This window comes from Neltuma alba, unplaced genomic scaffold (assembly GCF_004799145.2).
Source record: "Neltuma alba isolate B1F8T4 unplaced genomic scaffold, ASM479914v2 tig00011340_pilon, whole genome shotgun sequence".
Lineage (NCBI taxonomy): Eukaryota > Viridiplantae > Streptophyta > Magnoliopsida > Fabales > Fabaceae > Neltuma > Neltuma alba.
The window spans coordinates 378,492-403,578 of NW_021636042.1; the positions used below are offsets into that span (position 1 = coordinate 378,492).

The following is a 25,087-nucleotide window of genomic DNA, read 5'->3' on the forward strand; positions in this document are numbered from 1 at the left end:
ATTCTCATAAAAAGAAATATATAAGTTCAAATCCTGAGAAATACACTTATTAGCCCAACAGAGATTAATCTCAAGTCCAAAATAATTTGAGGATACTTTAAGTTACACAAAAAAATTGTTAAAAAAATTATATTTAATGAAGACTACTATAATATGACTTGATCATTATATTAAAAGACGTTAAAAATTTTTGGCAGCAAAAAAAAAAGATGTTAAAAATTATTTCTGAGTTATTAAAGCCATTGCTGGAATTTTATAAATTATGAATTTTGGAAGTTATAATTTAGCCTTCTAGTGAGAATTAATTTTTGAATTTATAATTTTTTGAAATATAAATAATAGCTTTAAAGTACCAATAAATTAAATGATTTAATTAAGAAAAAAACACATAGATACTAAATTAAAAAATTAGGAGAAAGTTTAGATACCTTGACCTTTCCTATATTCTTTTTCTAAAAGTATGTGGTAAATGATCTCTTTTAGCACAGAATAGTGGGAATTCATGTTGTTTTTATCCTTCATTTAAAAGTCTAGCACAAAAATATAGACAATGACACAATTGGTATGTCAGAATTTTTCTAGCTTACATAATTAGGATGTTTTTAATTTATTCTAATAGTTAATGTTATCTTTGATTTTTTTTTAAAAAAATGCCAATATTGTTTTGAAATTTTACAATGAGAGATAAATTAAAATAAAATTTTTTTCAAAGGTGATCCTGAAAAATATTTTAAAAAATGGTGGAACGAACCACACCCCAAAAAGTTTAAGGAGAAGTGCGGGGGTTAGCGTAGTTAAAAAAAACCCTTTCACATAATAATAAAAAAAATAAAACAATAAAAAAGCCCCTTTTGTTCTCATCTTAAATCATAACTTTAATTCAATTAAGAATGATTATGAAAAGGTGTAAAAAATTTTGATATTTAACTAAAATTTAATTAATTGTTGATACAAAAAGTAGTTAATATAGTTTTATGAGAAAGGGATATAAAGAGTACTACCTCTTGTCTTTAATATAAGAACTTATTTAACTTTTATTTTGATTCTAAATATAAAATCTCAATCCATTTTGTCTATCATATTTATATTTTTTTTTTCAAAATAATCCTTCTAACAATGGTAGTTTTGGCTAATACACTTGATTAAAAAAGATATTTTAAAAAAGACAACACCTATTTGTTATAAATAACTAACTTAATTCTTTTCCTTACTCTTTTTAAATTAGTTAACTAACTCTTATAATTAGGACCGGAGGTAGTATATGCTACTACCAACCCTGTTTTGCTTACAAACGTAGTGGCATATTGGTATATTACTCCTCCGTCCTTAATATAGGATCCAATTGTTGAGTTGGTTTTGGTCCTAAATGTAAGACCCATTTCTCATATTTATCAATTTTTCTAAATTACCCCTATGGATACTCTCTCAATCATAATCAAGTAGAAGATAAAAAATGGGTATTAAAAAAGATGATTATGGTATTTTAGGAAAAACGTGTCATATTTCTTGTAATTAACTAACTTACCTAAATTCTCTAATCTAATCGAATTAGTTAAATAAGTCTTATATTAAAGACTAGAGGAGTACAACTTAATATAGAAGTTTTACTTTGCAGAGCAAATCATGCTATACAGAGTTACAAATCATGCACGCATCTGGGGACGGGAATGTATACGCGGGCAGCAGGTTGGCAAGAGAGAGCTACAAATCACGGAACATAATTTTTTGTCAAAATCATGGAACATAAATTTTTATTGAATATTAAATTCATATAATTTCATTCCATTCTTTTATCTTATTTTTATTTACATTTTCATTTCCGCACAATTGTACATATGCAAGGAAGTCATTTTAGTGTAAATTTTTTAACCAAATTTTGGCATAGACCAAATTATCCAGCATATGGTCTGTGACTCTGTGTTAGTTGTCACAATACTAGTTGATCATTTAAGTGAACATTTTTTGGGGTGACAATTAAACACTTTCAATTTTATAATTAAAAAGAGCAGCCAAGCTTTTAACTGCTAATGCTTTTATTTTCAAAAAAGAAAAATTCAGATGCCTTTGAAAATAAATTTTACTCTTCAGACTATTTATGAGTTGGGCTGTGGAAAAGAGCACATACGAAATGAACATTTAATTGTCGTCTTCCATAAATATTAACTGGTCTTGATGTCTGAATGAGAGCACGGAAAATGCGTACGTGGGACCACCATACCATATAAATATCTCCGCCATGTACCCCACGCTTCACCGAAGCAAGCCTCAACTCTTGTAACCGTCCTTCTCTCTTTCCTTCTCTCTCTCTCTCTCTCTCAACACACACTTCAACGCCGCTAATTTGCTCTGCAATTCTCGGAAGCCAAACAGCAATGACAGTTAGATCGAGCAGATTGAAGCGGAAACTGGAACCGGAACCCCGGCCGTGCATCAGGAAGAAGCTCCGGTCTAAGCTTCATCGTCGGAGAAGATGCCAGATCTCTCCAGTCTTGGTTGCTTCGAAGAAATTCAAAGCTTCTGAGGGGAATGTAATTTCAGTGGATTCGAGCTCTTGCTTTCGCTTTAATGATGAAGAGTCATGCAATTCGACCAGAATATCGGTTGAGTTCGAGAGTAAAGGAAGGTCGGGTTCGATGAAGGATATAATCAACGAAGTTGTAGATCTTCCGAAGGATGGATGCAACGAGCTCAGGAGGATTCGGAGATCTGAGAAGCAAGAGGATGGTGATATGGAGGTGTCTGAGTCTTCGTGTGTGGACTCGAATTCTGGAGTCGTTGGTGAACAGAGGAATCTGGTGTTGAAATTTAGGAGTGGAAAAGAAAGTAAGAATGCGAAAGAAACCGAAACAAATGAAGGTTCTGAAGCTTTTACGAAATCGGAGACTACTTGCGAAGAGCAATGCTCTGCCGGCACCGCAAGTCTTAAATTCTCATCGGAGATAACGGGAAACGATGTCGTTCCAGCAGGTTCTCGTGTTCCCGAGAAGTTTGGAAAAAATGGAGAGGAGACGCTCAGAGGAAAGGAACACGGATCATCCGAATTAGAGTTCGCTCAAGTTTTTGGAAATCATCGCGCTAATGCGAACACAATCGAATTAAATGCGCAATCGAGCATACAACAGGGGTCAAATCATATTGTCGACGATTCCGATCTAACTTGCACGGAGCAATTCTCGTATGGGGACCTCTCAGAGTATTCTTTAAGTCAGGAGACAGAATTTCCTGACCAATGCTCAGATATATTTCCTGAAAGCTCAGAGCTAGAAATCTCGGATTACTTTACGGATTCTGGAAGTCAATTCTCAGACGGCTCTGTTACCGGAACTGCCTCGCCAACATTTTCTTTGTTTATTCAGTACAACAATGAGTTTTCGAGGTTGACTTCACCGGATACTGGAATTACTTTATGCGCCGAGGATGATACCTCACATCAACCGGAAGTATGTTTTATTTCTTAAGCGCTGATTGGTGCTTAAATTTGTGGTCTGGAGAGGAAATTAAGATATTAATTAGGCCATGATTTCAGCTCCAATAGTGGCATATTTTCGTCTTTGTTTTTATAATAATCAATCAAATCATCGTTTCATTTTCAACCAAAAAAAAACAAGCACTGTTTATTTCATTTCCATTACATTATGACACGGGGTTCTCAGGAATTTGATAAATTTGATTTTAGTTCTTGAGGTTTGAAGATGCGGAGGTTGAAGAAAGCTACCAAATGCTCAGAAAAAGAGAACGGGGGCAATTGCTTTTGTGCAATTATGCAGAGAAGTACTGTTCCAACACCACCGATCACGGCAAGCTCGTTCTTCAGCAACGCTCGCACATGGTCCACTGGATAATTGAGGTTAGTCTAATTCGGAGCCCTGATTCAATTGTTAATTTCTCAGATGTCTTAAAATATCTAATTAATCGCGATGATTGGCATAAAATAGAGAACCGCTCGGTCTCTTATGGCTAGCTATTAAGCTTGTTTGATAGAACACGTTCAAACAGCTTAAAAAAAAACGAGTGGAAAGAAAATTTAATGCTGTGTGAGAGAGTAAATATTCTCTACACTTGGGCTCTTTGAAGACCATCTCTTACTTCGAATTGCCGGCGTACTTCAATTTTGGTGAATGGTAACGGCATGCATGCAGTGCACTTTTCTCGTATCCGTGTTGATAGTTTTGACTTTCGAGTTCTGCCACGACGTCATTGGCTCATTGCCTTGTTTTCTGTTCGGCTCATGGGCATTGCTTCGTTGAAGCCTCGAAAGAGAACACGCACGAGAGAAGGGCAGTATTGTCATTCTATTGGCATTCTCAGGAACACGTATGCTGAATGCATTGTATGGCAAGAGTTTTGCCGGGAAAACGGAAATGGCAGTTATAACTTGCTACAATAGGAACGTGCTCCTGTTGTTATAACCACGTGCTTTTACTTTTAATTTTAAATTTAAATTCAATAAAAGTTGCCTATTATTTATACTGAATTATTTTAATTGAATTCTGGAAAAAAATTTAATTATTTTAAAGAAACAATGATTAGGGCACTTTTTTTTTAAATCTCCAATTTAACATTATTTAAGTACTTTCGCCTAAAGAATATTTTTCACATATTATACTTGAGTAACTTTAATTTTAACTAAAGTTTATTTTTAAAATAAAATAATTACTCTTTGGTCTAAAACATTATCCTCGTCATTATTGTAAATAATATTTTTATTTTAATAATTTATATTTTATATTATTGTATAATATTCCCTATTAATGAATCGAAGGGTAGTTTTTCTTCTCATTGTTAGATGAATAACTATTTTTTTGGCGTCAACAAAGTAGTTGGCCGGGGGTACAGAAAGAAGTCTACGAAGGATTTTTATGTCCCGCCAATTCAGTCGGGGCTTGCTTTTTCTCTTCAGCACAGATACTTGCCCCAAGCAGTGTCACCCACTAAAATATAAAAACCAAAAAAAAGAAATTATGTCTTATATTATTGGAACTGTTATTTCTGATGCTAGCTAGCGGTTATAGAATCACTGGAATTTGAATTGGTTGTTGATCTTGTCTGAAATTCTTACATGTAAAATTGGGTTCAAATGGGCAGCAATCTTGTCGCAGAGAGCTTCGACAAGAGACGATGTTTCTTGGAGTCAGCCTTCTTGACCGGTTCCTAAGCAAAGGATACTTCAAAACTAAAAAGAACCTTCAAATTGTTGGAATAGCCTGCCTCACATTGGCCACGAGGATCGAAGAAAACCAGCCTAATAATAGGTAAAGTGTTTAACCTTTTCATTTTCTTTTCTTGAAGTCCTAGCTGTCAAATAGGTGACCAGTTGTTTTCATCATATTGATTTGAGCGGCCTGCTGGCGAGTGATTGACTATAGAACCCTGAGATTATAGACTAGAGAAATAGATTATTATTGATTAGTTGGCTGAAACTGAGTGGAGAAATCATATGCAATCGAATCCCCAGATTAGTAAGGTTCGTTTTCGTTTGATTATATGCTAAGCTAACTTAAGTAATAATCTGTTGAGCCTTGTAGCGTGCGGCAAAAGAATTTCTACGTAGGAAGCACCATGTATAGTAGATGTGAAGTGGTGGCTATGGAATGGATGGTGCAGGAGGTGCTCAGCTTCCGTTGTTTGCAGCCCACCATCTACAATTTCTTGTGGTATAATACTTTTATTTACGTCCTTCCCGTCTCATCTGATTTTTTAAATAAGGTTCTACTTCCAGCTAATATTAGTAGCTAGAGGACATAAGCAAAGCCTCAATTTATATTTATTTCAGCTATGTATCATCTTACAGGTTCTACCTAAAAGCTGCTGAAGTTGATGCAAAAGTGGAGAAAAGGATCAAGTTTCTGGCAACGCTGGCACTATCCGCTCAAGAGCAGATGTGCTACTGGCCCTCAACAGTTGCTGCCGCCCTTGTAATCCTGGGTTGCTTAGACATCAATGAAAATGCATCCCACAAAGTCATTGGGGTAATATTATCTCATTTACATTGCAGATTACTGAGGCTCTAACTGGTCATTAGATACATCAAGTCAACGGTTACACATCTTTTCCCCCCACTGCATGGTTAATCATAAATTATGTGAGCAAGGCTCCATATGCCTCAAACATTCTAGATTCATTTTGGTCCTTCCTCGACATTTTTGGGCACAAATTTAACTCAAATATAACGTTTAGATAAAACGGGACCTCTCTGGTGACAATTCACGAATTTATTTGCAGACTTCGAAGCTGGATTATGATATTGTTTACATTTCTTCAGATGTTAAATTTGCCCCCCTTTTCCATTGGAATGGAATATTCAATATCTGCTTATACGCCTTCCAGTACGAGAAGTAATTAAGAATCGATCATGCAAGTAAATAGTTTTTTTATGCTTTTGCAGATCCACGTGAGATCAAAGGACGAGAATTTGCACATATGCATTGAGGTAACTACGGAAGAACTTTATTCTATTATTCTGCAGTCACAAACACTAGTGCTATAAGTAGTTTACTATAAATTTCATTTCATTTGTCCTATTGTTGTTATTATGTTGATAAATGAGAATGAGCTTAATATAAATTCTTTTTATTGCAACAGAGTCTGGAGTGGTTATTGCGCTATCTATGATAATGGTAGCACACTAGTTGACAAGGAAGCCGATACCGTGCTTATAGTTTCTTCCTGTTCGTTGCGAATTATTTTTATTGGTCTAAATACAAATGCAGCATAAAAGGAAGGTCATTGAAAGTGGCCTTTCTTTGGCCTCGATGCCCGATCATGAATATTGAATAACATCGATCTCATTCTTATTCTTTAGCCTTTTTGAGAGAAAAATTGCTTTCTTTTGGCCGTGTAACTCTAATAGTTGTTATAAGCTGCCCGTAGTTATTGATAGGGCAAATAGACCTCTTTTTATTTGTTGTCATTATAGTCAAGATACCCTTAGATGTCTCATCTTTGTTTTCCGTCGTCACAACAATTGCAACATCAGGATAGAGAGCAATTTGTTCTTGTTCTGAATCACAAAGGGAGTACCCAAATTTCTCATCTTGTATTATGATTCCTTCGCGTTCCAAAGGAAGCTTTTTCTTTTGTTATCTCCTCATAATGCTTCATAATAGTTTCCCTGATAAAAACAAATGAATAAAGAGAAACAAGGCGAAATTCTGTCTTCAAAAGGTTTTGCCAACATGAATATATTTTCCTTCTGACTTTCCATTTAAATGAAGTGAACTGCACTGTAAGGGTGTGTTGGGACTTGGGATCAATGACGGGAGAAATAACTTTTTTTTTCAATCTAATTTGTGTTGGGATTGGATTTTAAAAAAAAGTCAGTTTGAAAAAATAAAACTTGTTTCAACAACTAATAAAAAAAAGTTAGTTTAGATGTAAAATAATTAAAAAGAATATGAATTTTATTAAGTAATACTACCTCTAGTCCTTAATATAAGAGCTAGTTTGACATTAAATTTAATCATAAATATAAAACAATACCTATTTATTATAAACAACTACTTTAACTAACTTTTTTAATCTCATCAAATCAATTAACTACTTCTTATATTAAGGACCAGAGGTAGTACATGTTTAATATTAAATGTACATAATGTGATAATTGTAAAAGAAATATTGAAAATAAAATCATTAAAAATAAAGAAATTAATTTATTATTGGGAAGAAATTGAAAAATACTCTTCTAGTCCTTAATATAGAACCCAATTGTTGGGTTGATTTTGGTCCTAAATATAAGACTCATTTTTCATATTTATCAATTTTTTTCTAAATTACTCCTATGGATACTCCCTCAATCATAATCAAGTAGAAGAGGAAGATGGGGTATTAAAAAAGATGACTATGGTATTTTAGGAAAAACGTATCATATTTCTTATAATTAACTAACTTACCTAATTTTTTTAATTTAATCAAATTAGTTAAATGGGTCTTATATTAAAGACCGAAGGAGTACTACCTTTCCACCGCACCCTTACTTCCCACTGATAAAAGCAAGATTGATTAGCTTCTTCCATAAGTCCATTTGAGATCCAAAAGTCAGACTATATGAGAATTAAACCAAACACTACTTTTTCTAGAAGACCACCGTTTTTTTTTTTTGGTGTCAAAACGTGGATACAAACACACCTTATGAATCATCAAACGACTACAACATTTTGAAATGACAACTTCGCTTTTGTTCCTGGCATCAGCTCCTGTAGGACATTATTATAGGAAGTTCGAAATGACTTCTAAACGAACGACATTAGGGGCGAAATAGGCATAAAGACTTATATATTGAAATGTAATTGAGACCCCCTTTCAGTTTGGAAAGTTCAAGGGAGTATTTGTAAGTTATCCAAAGGATGATGATGATCTAATGCAAAAAAATGTGCAGAGAAAACTCAGATCCTGTAACATATTAATAAAAAAAAAATTAATCTTATCCATTCAATATTGATCAATATTAAAGAATTAAGTCTGTCAAAAAAGAAATGACCTTTAGATCATGACAAGTTTACAAAAGTCAACAGTAGGAATCACCAAATAACAAACTTGCAGCAACAGAATAATGAGTTGATTATAAGCATTCAAAATATCAACCATACTGCACTGGTGAGAATGTGGAGAATTGGAAATCAGTTCAAGTCATGCAACTGCCGGCTTGCTGTCGTCGGCTGAATTAACAGGAACTACCGGCCGGCTTCCGGCTTCATCATTGGTCTCTTCCTTTCCCTTGTGAACAATCTCTTTCGTTTCCACATCAGGCTGTCCAACCTTCTCCTTTGTCATGGTGCCGACATCCCCAGCAGCCTTTGCAACAGCAGAGAAGGTTCTTGACAAATACGAAGCTCCAGAAGAAACATAAGGATTGCTCATGACAGCAGACACAGCATTACTGGCCTTTGGCCCAGCAACAGCAAGAGCAGACTTCGCCTTTTCAGAAACCTGAAACTTTTCATCCATCTCTCTCACCTTCTCATTCACAATGGCTGTTCCAATGCTAAATTTGTCACTTAAACCCATTTTCTGATCAATGGAAGCAACAGTGGCAGAAGCATTTGAGATCAAGTGATGACGTTCATCAAAGGATTTTGCCCTGTTGAGTGCATCCTTTCCTATAGTTATACCCTTGGCAAACACCAAACTAGCCACATCTTCAGCCTTCTTAAGCACAGCAGCAGATTGCCCTTTATCCTGAAAGAACCATTGTGCGTTAGAAGCTTCATTAAAGGATTACCAGAATTTGATGATAATAGAAATTAAACAAAATATGTAATTCACTGGCTGAGATTCTCCATCAGAGCTGCCCAATCCCACAAATGTGAGGTGTATTTGAGTGCAATAATACTGACTACGACATCCATATATAGTATATCCATTTATGTGCTTTTCAATTTTGTACAGCAATAATATCTGATTGGGACACATCCATAGTACAAAGAAGGAACCTCCTTGTCATACGCGCAAGTTGCTTAGAAGTCATTAGCACAAAGAAACCTCAATTTTGATTAATCATACCCAGACAAAGGTACTGAACACCCAGTAAGTTGCGGCAGTGAAGCAATATGGGTTCAAAATCTAGTTTTACAGAGTCTGCCCATGACAATTCAACATTGCCAAGTCACTGACACTGATAATTTCAGAACCAGAGAAAAACATGTATGGGTATTTAGGCATCTTCATCATATTCAACTACAAAAATGGATCAAGAGTGGCACAGCGAATTATGAGGATACTAAATTGCAGGCAAGATATCTGACTAAGTTTGGGCTTATGATCTGGTACTTACGGGGGTAGAGGGAAGAGCTTCTTGAGGCAGCTGGTAATTCTCAACAAGTGTGATGGAGACGTAAAGATCAGCTATTTTGGCACCCTATTAAAGGTGAAATATATATTAAATATTATTTAAACAAACAACTTAGAGCATTATTTGGTAGCAAATTTATCAATGGAAAAATTTTTGCAAGGAAATATACTGTCAAAAGTGATGCTGTCTCAGCCCCCCGCGACTCCTTAAAAGTAACATAAGCAATCTGGGGGCTCTCATTTTCCCTGCAGAACAATAATATGGTTTTTAGTATTCCCATAATCTTTGAAGGAGAGTAACTGTTGTCTCAACAATATATGAATGTAATGTCCAATATCTATGTTTGGCACAATAGCATTAGGATGCTTGGTTTGATGATGTTGCCCAAGAAAACATAAGGCAAAAGATGAAACCATTTGTATGATAACTCAAACCACCCAAAGCCATGGGAACCTCGTATCCCCACACTTATAGGTTTAAGTTATTAAATGCTAAGTTATCCTTATGAAAACTTTCAAATGGCATAACAAACTCAGAATATTGAAGACTACTACCTTGGTATCGTATCTCATGGTATCCAAAGTATCAAGGAATGTGATATAATGATGTACCAAACGACACTCCCAATAAGAATGCATCATGATATTTATACATATACACACAGCACAGAAGTTCTTACCTTTTCATCTCAACGTGCCTAATATCACCTGAGGATGAAAAGAATTCTCTAACGTCCATCTCAGAAGCAGCCGGTGATAGATTTGTAACCTTAACTGTTTTTACCTGTAACAAGTAAGATAGAGGAATCAGCTTTGGAAATCTTCATTCGAGACATAACCAAAATCAGATCACAAACTCTTTGAAGTTGTCATGAATATAAGGCGCACGCAAGAATTATTTCTCAGGGTAACAAATCTTGAATGTAGCATAGCCAAAAGATACAAAATGTCAATGAAAGTAAACTGAAATTAACCATTTGTTAGAAAGTGAGTCCCTTATGCCTACATGCATTTTAAATTTGAAATCTATAACTACTTTTCCAGCTTTGCTATATCATTGGAGCATTTACACTTTCAATATATGGCATGAAAGTCTAAATTTCACGTTGAAATCCCCACAATCTATTCCTCAAACATGCATATATAGCAAAATATCATAAAGCCAACCAATTTTATCGTATCAACAAAAAGTTTTACTCACATCTGAGATATTGTTTGTCCAATTTGGCGTAGCTGTTGTAGACTGTGGAATCGCTTCAACATGTTGCTCAGTATGGTCTACTGGGGCCTGCGCATAAAATGCTAAATTAGGCGTGACATGAGAAAAAAGTAATGGAAATGAGTCAAGGCAAACGGCCGTAGGAAATTTTTTTCCTTTTCCTCTTTAATAAATAACGCCTTTCGATCCAAATGGACTATGATCGAAGTGCTTCATCAGTGAATATGTATCATGTATTGACTGTAACCTAATAAGCTTGTGAAGGCTTTGCCTTAGACGATGTAAACTTTGAAACTCTAACTTCATCACAGTTAATAAACATAGCAAATAAAGTAAGAATAACGCCACCTCCATCAATGATAAATATATATATATATATATATAATTCATTCATATGACGCGTTAATATATAATTCGAAATCGATCAGAAATAAAATCTTTAACGTAAACACCCTTCCTTTTTGTAGATTCACCAGGTAACTTAGTTTAAGCAACGTAAATGTCAACAATTTTACCTCTGTCGTCACAAACGGGATTAGCAGACGCTGATATATTATTTTGAAAAATAAGGAAATAAGATAATCAAGAGTTTCAAAATCTTTAACAACATCCAATCTATGTAAATATCAAGTAACTACATTTAAAAACCATTCTCTATCGCTCATCATACTCCTTAAATGCACAAGCTGACATTCTAGGTTTTTTTTTTTTTGCATGAGCATTATGATATTATTATATATGAGTATACATTACGCTGAGTGGTTGATCTACAATCTTACACACGACACAAGCGCCACAAATTTGAAAGAAAAAACAATAAGAAGAGCGAAATAAAAGAAAACCATGTTGGATCCGAAAGGAAGCAAGTTTCAGAGGGCAATGAATTCTGCAACTTCAAAATTCAGCAATTAAAAAGAAGAGTGCGCGACCAAGACATCAGATCTAAGCGATCGAAAGCACATCGAAATCGTCAAACTTACCGACATTTTGAGATCATGCAAGGTTCGCAGAAACAACGACGTTCACAGTGGCTGGAAATGACGCCACAGAGAGGAAATGGGAATGTTGGAGAGGAAGAGGGAGAAAGGAGATGGTGATAGTTTTGGAGGAACAAAATGGTGAAGCCGTTCCCAATTTGATCAACACAATATGAAGGTTGGTTAGTTTTGGCCGTTGTTTGTTTGTACGATTTTCCTTTCCGAGATTTCATGGGCTGAGCTCTGGACATTTTTAAGATTTAGGGGAAAAAAATAATTAACATGTGTATTATTTTTTTTTTGGCCGGCATTTAAATGTGTGTTATTATAAACACTATGCTGAGATTACATAAAATTAAAATACACTTTGTGAACGCCCGATTTTATGCATTTTTCATAAATATATTGAAAGAATAATTTAAGCCACCATGTACGAATATCTTTCATAATTTTTTAATTAATAATGAAACTCCTAAATTTTAAATTTACAATGATAGTCCTCCTATTTATTATTTCACTAGTAAATCAGAAATGAAAATTTTAATTAAATTTTATTTTTAAAAAAGACACAAATAGTTTAAACTTGAAGACATATATATATATATATATATAAACAAATACTCCAATTTATTCGGTCTCTCAAATGAAATAACAAAATTAAATTAAATAATATAATAAAAAAGACCGTCATGCAAAGTAAAGCGTATATCCAGTTTCAAAAATATAACTAATGATATAGGCAGTGAATTTATGAAGTTTCCTGGTTTAGCATGGTTTCTCCTAAATTTGCTGCGTGCATGCATGCATGCTTCGAGCGATAATCTGGTTTGTTGTTGGGCTGACTCTATATTGGGCTTCTATGTTTGGTTATTAGCCCATTATAGGATTTGTATTATGGACCAGTAAAGTCGTAAAGAGTAAGACAGTAGGGTGACAAGTCTTTTCTTTATTCTTTTTTTTTCTTAAGAATGGATTAATTATATTAAAAAAATCATTTTTAAGGCCGTTAGAAGTTAGAACCCTGTCCGTTCAAATTTTCAACGATTAAGAATAATGAGGAATTGAGAAGATTAATTACGTATGAATTGATATATATCAACAAGGACCAAAATAAAAATAAGATTTTAGTTTCCTTCATTTCTCGGCAATTTTAAAGAGCAAAAAAAAAAAAAAAAAAAGATGAACATCATATAGAGCTCATTATTCCAGTGTCCCCCGCACCTCCAATGATCCAAATAAAATCCCTCTGTGTTTATCTCTTCGATTTTTCATTTCTTTGGAAAAAAAAGGTAAATATGCAGAGTGAACAGAAATTTAAAAAAAAAAAAAAAAACTCCCATTCGATTGGTGGAATGCAAAAGTAATTCCACCATTCATAGTGCACGAGGCCGTTTTGAAATTAAGCTCCAGTGAATTGATAGTGTATCACAAAAATTTCATATAATTTACGATGAAATCCATCTGAATCATAGTACAGACATCAGGTAAATCGAGTTTCAAGTTCAGACCTGACATCTTCTTTTTCTTTCTTTTCCTTCTCCCAAGTTTCTGTTGTCACTTATTATAAGTGTGTTCAAAAGAACCTCAGTCACAGTTCCCTCAAAACTCAACTATGCAGATCTCTCTCTAAGCTTTAGTGACACGGTCAAAACTGCATGAGCAGCATCTCACCTCATCAAAAGTAAATCTTAGAACAAATTTTGATAAGCAGGATTTACTCCCTCCTTGAAATTATTGTTTTAACACCCCCTGAAAGTTTTAAAACAGAAATAGAGAATCTTCAGAAGTTCAATGAAGAGTAAATCCCTGTTCCAGAGAAAATAGGCAAGGAATAAAGGAGAAGAAATAGTTAGTCACTTACCTTCAACTTCTTCAAATTGGATTTCCTTTGGCAGGTCAGCTGCTGCATGGTATTCAAAACTACAAAGCAATTTAAAACATGCTTTAGTGATGCATTAAAGCTCAGGAAAGCTTCAAGAAAACATGAATGCAAACAACTTCGCTGAATAGGACTTGAGTCACTAAAATGCATACAAAGTCAGCATAAAACAGTTTATTAAACTTGGTAAAAAAAACCACTCGGAAATTACAGCACAGATTTTGATAATTTGATTGTTAAAGTACTAGTTATACAGTAATAATTACAGGAATCAAAGTGCTTGAGAATTTAAAGAAATATGCAGGGGCAAAACCTTGAGTTGTAGTAAGGCATAACTTATATGCAGTAGTAGGGCAAAAACCCCGTCAAGGGGATATCAGAAAGTGCAGTCACACAGAATAAAGATTGGAAGAAAATAAGAAAAATCCTGTTGACATTTTCATGTTCAAATGTAGTTAAGTCACAAACAGCGAGTACAAAACTTACAAATGGAAGAATAAAGTCAATGAGCTGTTCTAGCATGCTTGTACAACAATAAATTTTTAGCATTCTGTAGATTAGATCAGACCAAGCACTTCCACAAGATTCTTCAACATACGACTGAATAGTAACAAGCCAATTGGACCATTGCTATGGCTACTGCTTTCCATATATACTTCAAAACTACATACTTAGAACAGTTTATGTTGAAAGGAAAATGGTAGAAAATCGTTTGAGATGGTTTGAGGAGGTCTTTGGATGTGCTAGTAAAGAGGGCTAAACAAACAGTATGGAGTTCTCTAAAAAAGGATAGAAAAATGTCCCCAAAAAAAAAAACTCAGTGAAGTTATGGAGTAAAATCTTTCAATTAACAACCTATCCAAAAATTTGCTTTGATAAGGTTTAATGGTATTGTTTGATCGATATAGCCAACTCTACCTAGTGGAATAAGGTTCTGTTATTGTTGTATACTTGAATGGTTGACAATAGATCTCTCTCCAACCCTAATGGCTCCTCATGGAAGTAAACGTAGATTTCTGGGACATTAAAAGACAAAAAATTCCATCCTTGCAATAATTTTTCACAATATTCTAAACATGTTCATGTTAAAAAGAGGCACGCACAACTCAAATATACTCTTATTACTTCCTCGAAGCATCCAACAGAGATAATAAAACAAATCACTTTAACATGACCAGAACATTAAAGAGACAAATCATTATTGTTTGCAAACAACAGGTGTCATAAAAGTAACATGTACGAGTTTCATTACCAATTGGAGAAACCCAATTTGAGTTCATGATTAGAAGCCTTCTTGGTAGCTTTAACTAACACAGTCACAATTTCTGTCTTTCGCGTACTAACCATGAGTAGATCATACTCTGTTGGAATTATTATTGCAAAAAAGTTATCACTCAGCGCACTGAGATACATTTTCTCAACAGCTGCAAGGGTAATCCTTCTTCTAAGCGCATCGGACTCTGGGTCAACAATGTAAATGGCAAACTCAGTAATCAACAGAATACGGCGTTTCATCTTCCCTGAGCCTGTTAACCTCAAAACTTTATCTGCAAATAGAACTTGCTCGTCTCCTGTTAAAAGGAAATGGAAAAGAATATAATTCAGGATTTCACGGATTGTTACATCAGATCTTTCTCTCTCCCAGTCCAACCCCTCATTTGATTCCTTTCAAGCACACAAATATTTTCAAATTGCTATATTTGTGCCGTGCATCACTCCCTCTACAATCCCTGTCTCATTCCCTCAGACAAAAGCAGAAACAAAAACTTATTGCTTATCGTAGTTTAAATATGTTATTTCACATGATTCAGTGATTAATGATAATAAATGGTAGATGATGACCACATGAAATCCAAAACCTTTATTAATTTAAATTTCTCAGATCATAACAATAATTTTAGTTGGTCGCTCATATGATTAGTAATTAGCATCACCATCCCGAAACCATAACAATAAACTTCTCGTCGTGGTTGAAAACTTGTAACGTTGTCCTTTTGCAATCAGTTGCAGTCAGCCAAACTCCCAGAGTTTTTAAGGATCGCGTAACTTCAACCAATGCAATACTCAACTGGTGAGATTATGAAGAAGCACTACGAATATCACAAACACTATACTATAGCATGAAGAGATATTCACATGGGCAAATAAATTTGGGAGAATGACTTTTCAGTCAACTGCAAGGGAATTGTTGATGTCTCGGTTCTTTGATACAACGACTCTTTTGAAACTAACAACTACAATATACTGTGTTAATAAATTTTTTTGAAGAGACCAAAATGTTAATAATTTCTTTAGAAGGGCTCAAATGTCATGATCCCAGTATATTTTTCGAAGCAAAGTCTTACATTTAAAAGCACATGCTCAAATCACAAAATAATCCATCCAGTGGCCGGAAGATATATATGGTCTAGAAGCAGCCGCCCAGGTCCAGGATAAACTTGCTTTATTGGCATCCATGCACAAATGGAATAGACGAAAGGGTTATTAAAAGGATTTTGGTGATTTTGGTGATTGTTTTTCCAATTTTCCATGTAATATTTGGATATCTGTTTATTAAACCTCAGTATAAAAATTATCATCAATCCTTGTTTATTTACGGCATCTAGAACACATAAATTTAGAAACTTTATATTCAAACATCTCATGAACAGATTAATATAGCCGTGAAGACTCAGAACTTCGCAACCTACAAATATGATTTCCAAATTACGGAAACGCAAGCAAGGAATAAGCAATTGCATTTAATTAGACCTAACCTTGTTTCTGCAAAATCTTCAATAAGAGCGGGTGAGAAGACATGTCAATGTAGTCCCCTCTATAATCTGGGACAGAGGAGGCCATTCTTCGAAGCTTTAAACCCATGAACGGGTCTTCATCTTCGGTGTAGACGTGGCTATTGGAAGGTTCAAGTCGCGCGGTTGCTTCGCGTTCCTGGGGAATGTTAAGGTGGGGAGGGAAGGGATCATCGGGCACGACGACGCCGTCATTTTTGGGATCAGGCTCGGTTTTGGATTCTGAAATGGGAGCCTGTCTCTTCAACCTGAAACGTTCCATCATCTTGATGCCTTTTCTCGGCTCGGGGACGTCGCAGCAAGCAGCGAGTTTGGCGAAAGCTATTGTGCCATGCAGGCTGTAACTGACTCCCGAGATCGTCTTCAGATTCACAGGCTTCTTCACATTAACATTATTTAAAAAATAAAAAATAACTTTGATAAGTTTATAACGACATTAAATTTTTTTTTCTAATTATTATCATACAATTATGAATATCTAAGTATTCAAATATTCATGAATATCTTCTTCAATTCACACCGCCGAGACAGGGACCAAAATCAACAACAAGCATGGATGTAGCGCAAGACTTTGAAGACGATTATCCGAAGCTATAAAGTGAACTGAAAGGAGCCATACATTCGACAAGAACGCGGACGGCGGCGTTGTGGGCGGCCGGAAGCTCTGATACTTTTTGGACTGAACCTCTGACTGATTTAGTGTATCGATTTTTATTACCCTTCAAAATTTGATGAATCACAGTTCAATCCCTGTAGTATAATTGGAAGGATTACACCGTATGTGACATGTATCGGACGGTCAGACGCAGCGGGCCTCTGGGTTTATCTTTCTCGTCCATTCAGAAGTTTGAGTTTCACTGATTGATAATATGTTTGCCGCAAATTTTCTGGTCAAACATGTGCTGACTTTCTCTGTAGTCACAGCCCATTTATTTCAGTTTCATCTCAGAATCAGTTTAGTTCGCTTTTCCATCTTGTCTTTAGCTTGGTTTGCTTCTGGCTATCTTTTGTGGTTGGTGTTTGTTCTCTTAGGCGTGTGTGGTTCTTTATGGTTTACTAGACGAAACTTCCGGCTTGTGATAATACTTATCTGGCTTTCTGCAGAAATCATTTTCTGATTGTCAACGTTCTTTAGTGTGAGGAAACTGCATGCAGCGAAACTTCAAGCTTTAATCCGATATTATTGACATTCAAAGGGTATCATAAGGGTGGTGCAGAATGTTAAGAATCTGTTCGTTCTATATTTTAGTCGTCCTCAAGAGCTTGATGCTATTTTAGTCAAGGAACGTGGATTTTTCAAGGTTTCTCCCGAGCATTATATGAATGGACTCCTAATACTTTGCTGGGTTCTGCACTTTTTCCCGAAGTTCATGTGTGGATTACACGTACGAGGTAGCAGAGTTTCTTGGTGAAAGGCTAGGCACTTTCATGGAGTTCGACGCGTCTTCCATCACTCGTGCAAATGGCTTGCGTGTCCAAGTTTCGTTGGAGGAGAAAGTATCATTAAATGCGTGCCTCTTAGGATTGGTTATGTTCTGCTTTTTGGTTTGGTTTTCTGGTCATCAACCTCAGAATGTTCGGGCAGAGCTGTTGCTTTGGTTTGCTTCATCTGGCAGCTTGTGGTGCTGCATTTGTCATTGCGGTAAAGACCATCCCGGGTTATCTCCCGAGGGAGCCTTTCTCGAGAAGTCGAATCCGGCTCCTTTCATAAGCTGCCTTTTATTTTGTATTGTTGGGGCCGGCTCATCAATCTGGTGTAATTGAACCTTTTTCTAAACGACCAAATTTAACGAGCTGGCCCTTTTCTTTTACTCTTTTTTTTGGTGAACAAATAATAATAACAGACAACATTAATTTCTTAATTAATAACAACTACAGTAAACCCTAACGTTTACCTGGAATTCAAAATATTGGCAAGGAAAATGAATTTTTTTCCCCTCCATGCACATAAATATCTATTATGCCCACAATATTATTCAGCGATAATTATTTGCTGTTACCTTTTCATTTAAAAAGTGTGCGCGCGCGCGCGCGCGTGTAAGTTTAATGCCTGAACTATCTACAGTTACCCTTTTTATCCATCAAAATAACTTATAAATTGTTGGTATCTCATTGGAAAATTCTCCCACCAGCAATCATGCAACAAAATCTACCATTGGTTTCATTGAAATTTCTATAGCTGCTCCCAAAACCATGAGTCGCGTGTGAAAAGAGAAGCCATGCATACAATTGTATCCCTAATCTCAGATTGAATAGTGTGCTATTAGATATTAATAATTTGACTCTTATTCAATAACTAGCTAAAGTTTAGCTTTCTCATGCCGCTTTATTATCAATTGGCATCAAATTGATAATGACCGATCCCAAAGAAAGAAGGTTTCGGGAGTTTCTGATCACAACTAGGACACAAGCACAATAATGACCATAAAGGTTATCCCAAATCTCACTGCTTGACAATGGAGAAAGAAACGGGGCATCGTTTATGAACCCGATCTGTAAACGGCATTCATCACACAGTGATTCCACGCTTGTATAGAATTTGAAATGAATCTCAATATCCATTATTCTGATATCTCTACAGCCCCTTAAAGGGAATGAAAGGCCAGAGTCCCAAATGGACATATTTCTTTCTGGCCCTGGGTCCACACAAAAAATAATGACTTACAAATTTCAACAGAAACTTGCTGATAGCGAGTAATGTTCCAAGACTTTTCCTCCTTTTGCCTTGTTTTTATAAGAACAGAAAATCTACAGGGATGACGAAGTAACAGAGAGCGCTAAGGTGGATGCAGCATTGAAGAGAAAAAACAGAGCTTCAAATATCTATTCTCCAACTGTCAAACCAAATCCAAATTTGTAGTCTTTTTTCTTGTGATCAAGCTGCAATAAAAACAGAAACTACGTTATGATTAAAAAGAAAAGACCAGAAGGCAGATTCCCACAGGGGTCCTTGAGGAATATACGTTTAAAGAACAAATTAGAATTACACGCGCACATGTGGAAGAAAACAATGTACCCTCACCTCTGCAGAAAGAATAAAATTCAGACCCATGTTTAAACGCTCCTCCAAAAATGCAGAGACACAGCCATTGGAATCAATCTTTCCTCTTAGCCGGCACTATAACAGTCATAACAAAACAAAAAGAGAATCGCCAGAACAGAATCTTACGAGTCAAGACTCAAGCACATTCACAATTTTGTTAAGCAAGAGGCATCTTTACAAGGCACAGCGATCCAGATAAAAGGTGACCTATTGTCATTTGCTCACTTAGACACAAACTTTATTGTTAATATAATCTAAAATTGTGAGCCCATCAGCAGGCATAGTGAGTCAAGCGCATCTGTAAATAATCTCAACTCATTCACACAAACTGGCAGTTAAACTATACTAGTGAAGGTGATGACTGAACAAACACACACAAGCCAAGAAGCTACCTGTCTCAGGATGTAATCATAACCAAAGCTGGCAGTGACATCTCTTGACATGTGGTTATACATGAAGTCAGATGCAAGAGAAACCTGAAGATATATTTTATATAAGAAATAAATTTGGATTGAAAACGATATAATACTGCAACATTATACAATTTACTCACCTTCTGAGATACCTTCTGAACATAGCTTAAAGCAACCAAACCAGTACTAGCAACTTGCCCTGTTGCAACCTGCATGCATATTAGCAAGCATATAGGATTCTCTTAGCATATTAGGCACATTATCCCTTTACTTTTCACAAGAAAAATTAGAGGACAGAAACCTTAGCATGATCTGGTGCAGGAGAGTATGTCTAAAATAGTAACAAATAGGAGTGCGAATTGTCTAATGACTAAAATGGCAAAATGTAAATCAACAAACAAGCAAGCAAGAAATATGTAAGATAAGAAAATACAAAGAATAGGTGGCCGACAATGTCAATAAAGACCATTACTAAATCATCCTACCATTTTATCAGTGTTAAAGTAAGCATCATAATCAACCAAAATATGAATAAATAAACAACTAAGCATAAAAGAAACATGCAAGATGAGAAAGTATAACAAGGGAACACGTGGACTGTAATTAAATGGAGGCACCTATTAATCCATCATACCATTTTATCAGTGTTGTAGCGAGCAGCATAACCAATACCAGACTTCCGATGCTGACCAGCCCAAAACACTTCCCCACCCAAAGATAAATGGGGCGTAACACTCTGTAAAACAGTCATGGCATTCAGCAAAAAGAAATCAATGACCTATACAATTATTGTCCCACGCCATGCATCCAGTAAAGTCAAGAAAGAAATGATCAGGTTTGACCACAATCAACATTAATGCTTGGCAATAGACTAAAATATGACAGCAAAAAGGATAACGCAACATGGAACAGTTAAAAGGAAGAAAAAATAATACAACAGCAATGATAATCTATTCCCTCTGGTCTTAAACATAAGAAACTAATACCTACCTTACACAAACCAATAAAATTGCTTAAAGTTAATAAAACAAATTAAATTTGTAACTTCCAATATACAAAACATTGAGAAGAGGAAATTTACATGACTCACAGGCTGATTCTCAATTGCTTATATTATGATGAGAAAAACTTCTTATTATCAGCGACATCCAAGAAATATTACTGAGCTAAAAAAGAAAAGATTAGATGTCAATTATTGATATTCAAATAGTACACTCCCTCCGGTCTTAAGTATAAGGTTCTCTTAGCTAATTCACAGAGACCAAGAAAAGTTGGTAAGTTGGTTATTTGCAATAACATGTTAAGAATTTGTGACACTTTTTCATAAGCACCCCTTTCATTTAATGATTAAAATTTAAAGCACAGAGATGAAAAAAGCCCCAATCAATAGAGGCATTATGAGAAAGAAAAATTTAATATTGGATACGATGGAGTGGAATCTTATATTTAGGAAGACTAATCCATGGTATAAGAGAAATTTCTCACTCGTTTTCGTTTACTTTTGCCAGAAGTATACAGATGATTCATTCTTATATGCACCAATAAAAAATAAATACATAAGGGGAATACAGACAGGAACCAGTACATAAATTCAATTCAAACGTTAACTCATTTTCAGACAAAGGCAGTCAAATGATATGTCAGATTTCACTCCAAATTACTCCAAATAGTAGCCAAACCCGATCAATTAGCCCCACACATCAAAACACCCAAATAATTTATCATTGCCCCTTCTAGTTATGCAATTTCTTTGCTAGCAGATAGGTGTTTAGAAATCCCCAGAGCAATACACAATATATTACTAAAACTGAAAAAAGAACAAGAGCGAAATCAAAATTGGTGGAGCCCTCATGCATTTGTTTTAAGATCGGCATAGGTCTTAAGAAAGCAGAGCACTAACACAAAAATATTTCCAAAAAGGAAAACAAAAAGTATTAAAACTATATTGCAAATTGAAAGAAGACCCTGCACCTGAATATAACTGGCTCCAAACAGAGCTCCATTCCCAAGTTGCAATTGCGTCCGATAGTCTGTACCCTGCAAAAGAAGTATGATATAACATGGAAAAAAAAACCCCAAAGGCGTCAACAACTGCTTGGACAGATTAGTTTTTCAAAGCAACCATCTAGATTCTCCAATACAGTATGTAAAACAAAGGAGGGGATGATTTGATTTTGAAGAGAGGAGCATTGCAAAAATCAAAACAGCTGTTGGAGTTCATCTTAAAAAGCACGGTCCCAAAAAGCATGGCATGAATAATTTACCTTATAATCGAAGTTGAACATTCCATGAGACATATGTGGCTCATTCGTAAGCTGTACAGACGAATATGCCAAGTAAAGCAGAAGGGGTTATTACACAGTACATCAGAGTGTTAGCACAACTTTGAGGATGCAAAACTGTAGAGAAATTCGATACCACATGATTTTCCATAATTATACCTGAGCATTTGCCTTCAATGTGAGATTTTCCGTCAAATCACACTTTACTCTCGCGTTTAGCCTCCCATCAGTAAGCAGTCTTCCAAAGAGCATCAGCTACAGACATTCGATGAGATCACGTTGTGAACAGAAATGACCACGAGCCAATTTTAATCAAGGGTAACTTACCTTAGGATCGAGGAAGTTTGCACCAAATTCATAGTGAGCAGTAGGGATTTTAATGGTCTCCGTGGACTGAGAAGGAATCTCAGTAGGTCCCATAAACACACTGATTAGAAAACAACATTAATTAACTAAATAAGTAAACACGCGTAATTCAAGAAACACAAAACTGAAACGAAATGCTTACCTGTGACTGAGGGCGAATTTCTGATTGAGCCCCTTGGTGAAATCAAAGCGCATTCCCTCAAAAAGTTCAGGTTTCAATGACACTGCAACAAGGATTCAGAAAAGGGTTTCATCAACAGAAAACATATCTGAACTAAGCTTTCTTCGTCATCCCGTGACGAAACGCATACAAAATGGCAAATAACCAATTTCATCAACAATGTTTAACATAATAATCAGCAAATAAGAACAACAATAAAATTGAAGAGTAAAAAAGACTGACTGAGAGCTTCACGGTGGATTTCCTCGTAGGGAATTGGACATGGAAGGTTCAAGTAATCCACTTTCTCTTCCACCTCCTTGTTGGGTGTAGCTTCAGTCACAGTACCGGGAATTGGGGGAGCAATGGCCGCCATTGTTCGCAGAATCAGAGCAGAACAAATCAGACCTGGAAGAAGCAGCGCTTGACCCTCAAATCCCTCGCTGTAAGCTGAGAAACCGAAGATGCCTAAAACCCAAACACTCGTAGCAGTCTTCTCAATCTAAAACCCTAGCGTTATTAACCCCACAAACAGTTTGACCGAATGCTCTGCCATTGCCAATGAAATGTAAACACTTCATTAGCTAAAACCATTGTACAATGTACAAAATAACTACATGACAATTGTTTTGTCTGGATGTATATAAAAATACTTTTAAAATGCTCTCTTAATAAATGTAGACATATATAATTGCATAACATGTAATTTTCGAATTGCAGTAAATAAACATGTCCTAATATTTGATCATTTAAATCTATATCCTAGTCATTGCCCGTATTATCATCTACAAGTGAAATATATTTGAATTCTGAGTTAATAAAAACTTATGTGGTGGACTTGGAATTGCTAATTCAATACCATATCAATATCTTTATCTGTATCACTTAGGATAAATATTTACCAATGTTGGCCCAAAAAAAAAAATACTGCCTCTGGTCCTTAATATTACCTCCGGTCCTAATTATAAGAGCCAGTTGACTAATTTGAGAAGATTAAGAAAGTAAGTTGAGTTAGTTATTTATCCTAAATAGGTGTTGTCTTTCCTAAAATATCCTTGCTAATCAAGTGTATTGACTAGAACTATCATTATTAGAAGGGCTACTTTGAAAAAAAAATATATAAATATGAAAGACAAAATGGATTAGGGTCTTATATTTAAGACCAAAATAAAAGTCAAACAGAGTCTTATATTAAGGACCGGAGGTAGTATATGACTTCGTTTAATTTTATTTTGGTCCTAAATATAAGACCCTAATCCACTTTTTCTCTCATATTTATGTTTTTTTTCCAAAGAAATCCTTCTAATAATGACAGTTCTAGCCAATACACTTGATTAGTAAGGATATTTTAGGAAAGACAACACTTATTTATTATAAACAACTAATTTAATTTATTTTCTTAATATTTTTAAATTAATCAACTAGATCTTATAATTAGGACCGGAAGTAGTATTTACGAAGTCATGTCATTTTCATCTTTTGATCCAGAACTAAAAATGAACAAGATAAATGATAAAATGCAGGTAAGCTGTCGTAGGGTACAAAATAATATGGCCAATCACAAAAACATGACCCGATGCAAGTAATTTACCATTAGGTATGAAAAAAATTGAAATGATCTGATATCTTGAAAATAAAAACACCGGGAACTTATCCTTCGATCCCACACCAGAAGTCAAATTATAAAAATCTTTAAATCACCAAAATACTCCGAATTTTTATCTTTTATTTGGAAGTAAATTTTAAAATGCACTTATCGAAATGCCCTCAATTGTTAATTAGGAAAAAAAAAAAAATCTCTCCCCACCACTACGTAGTCTAGTGGCCATTGAGCCTCTCACTCCACACACACACACACTCACACAAGTAATAAATTTAGTCTTCAACACATTTAATAGGAGTTGTGATTTTCGAACAGAAAGTAGTTAATTCCTTATAAAAAGTGCCAATATAAAAAAAAAAAAAAACAGAGCGAGATAGTTATAAACCTAATTGTTAAACTTTATCATATATATGGTTGCCAATATTTTATTGCATAATAATGAATCAGCTTCTATAACAACCATCAGTCATAATACTGCAAGCATTTAATTAATAGTTAATTACTATTATCTAGTTATAAATTTATTGGGTTCATATTCATGTCATATTTGACTTCTGTTAATTTTTA

General features: G+C 35.1%; 4 protein-coding genes across 4 annotated transcripts; 1 reads left to right on the forward strand and 3 right to left on the reverse strand.

The window, feature by feature from the left end:
- The first annotated feature begins 2,372 nt into the window (after window positions 1-2,372).
- On the forward strand, window positions 2,373-6,773 carry LOC114712226 (cyclin-SDS-like). Its single transcript, XM_028896707.1, has 7 exons — window positions 2,373-3,440; window positions 3,677-3,847; window positions 5,086-5,252; window positions 5,526-5,654; window positions 5,792-5,969; window positions 6,386-6,430; window positions 6,711-6,773. Exons 1-7 carry the CDS (start codon window positions 2,373-2,375, stop codon window positions 6,771-6,773), a joined length of 1,821 nt encoding a protein of 606 aa, XP_028752540.1.
- Window positions 6,774-8,625: 1,852 nt separating this feature from the next.
- On the reverse strand, window positions 8,626-11,991 carry LOC114712227 (binding partner of ACD11 1-like). Its single transcript, XM_028896708.1, has 6 exons — window positions 11,986-11,991; window positions 10,988-11,074; window positions 10,467-10,570; window positions 9,957-10,032; window positions 9,770-9,853; window positions 8,626-9,174 (listed from the first exon to the last, which is right to left on the reverse strand). The coding sequence occupies exons 1-6, from the start codon at window positions 11,989-11,991 to the stop codon at window positions 8,626-8,628; spliced, it is 906 nt and encodes a 301-aa protein (XP_028752541.1).
- Window positions 11,992-13,696: 1,705 nt separating this feature from the next.
- LOC114712230 (uncharacterized) lies at window positions 13,697-19,215 on the reverse strand. The gene is made up of 5 exons (XM_028896709.1): window positions 19,012-19,215; window positions 16,618-17,032; window positions 15,114-15,432; window positions 13,844-13,902; window positions 13,697-13,731 (listed from the first exon to the last, which is right to left on the reverse strand). Exons 1-5 carry the CDS (start codon window positions 19,213-19,215, stop codon window positions 13,697-13,699), a joined length of 1,032 nt encoding a protein of 343 aa, XP_028752542.1.
- On the reverse strand, window positions 19,159-23,416 carry LOC114712215 (mitochondrial import receptor subunit TOM40-1). Its single transcript, XM_028896697.1, has 11 exons — window positions 23,161-23,416; window positions 22,900-22,981; window positions 22,719-22,818; window positions 22,551-22,646; window positions 22,374-22,424; window positions 22,081-22,146; window positions 20,744-20,845; window positions 20,250-20,318; window positions 20,089-20,172; window positions 19,676-19,771; window positions 19,159-19,533 (listed from the first exon to the last, which is right to left on the reverse strand). The coding sequence occupies exons 1-11, from the start codon at window positions 23,291-23,293 to the stop codon at window positions 19,477-19,479; spliced, it is 936 nt and encodes a 311-aa protein (XP_028752530.1). The 5' UTR covers window positions 23,294-23,416; the 3' UTR covers window positions 19,159-19,476.
- Between the last annotated feature and the right edge of the window lie 1,671 nt (window positions 23,417-25,087).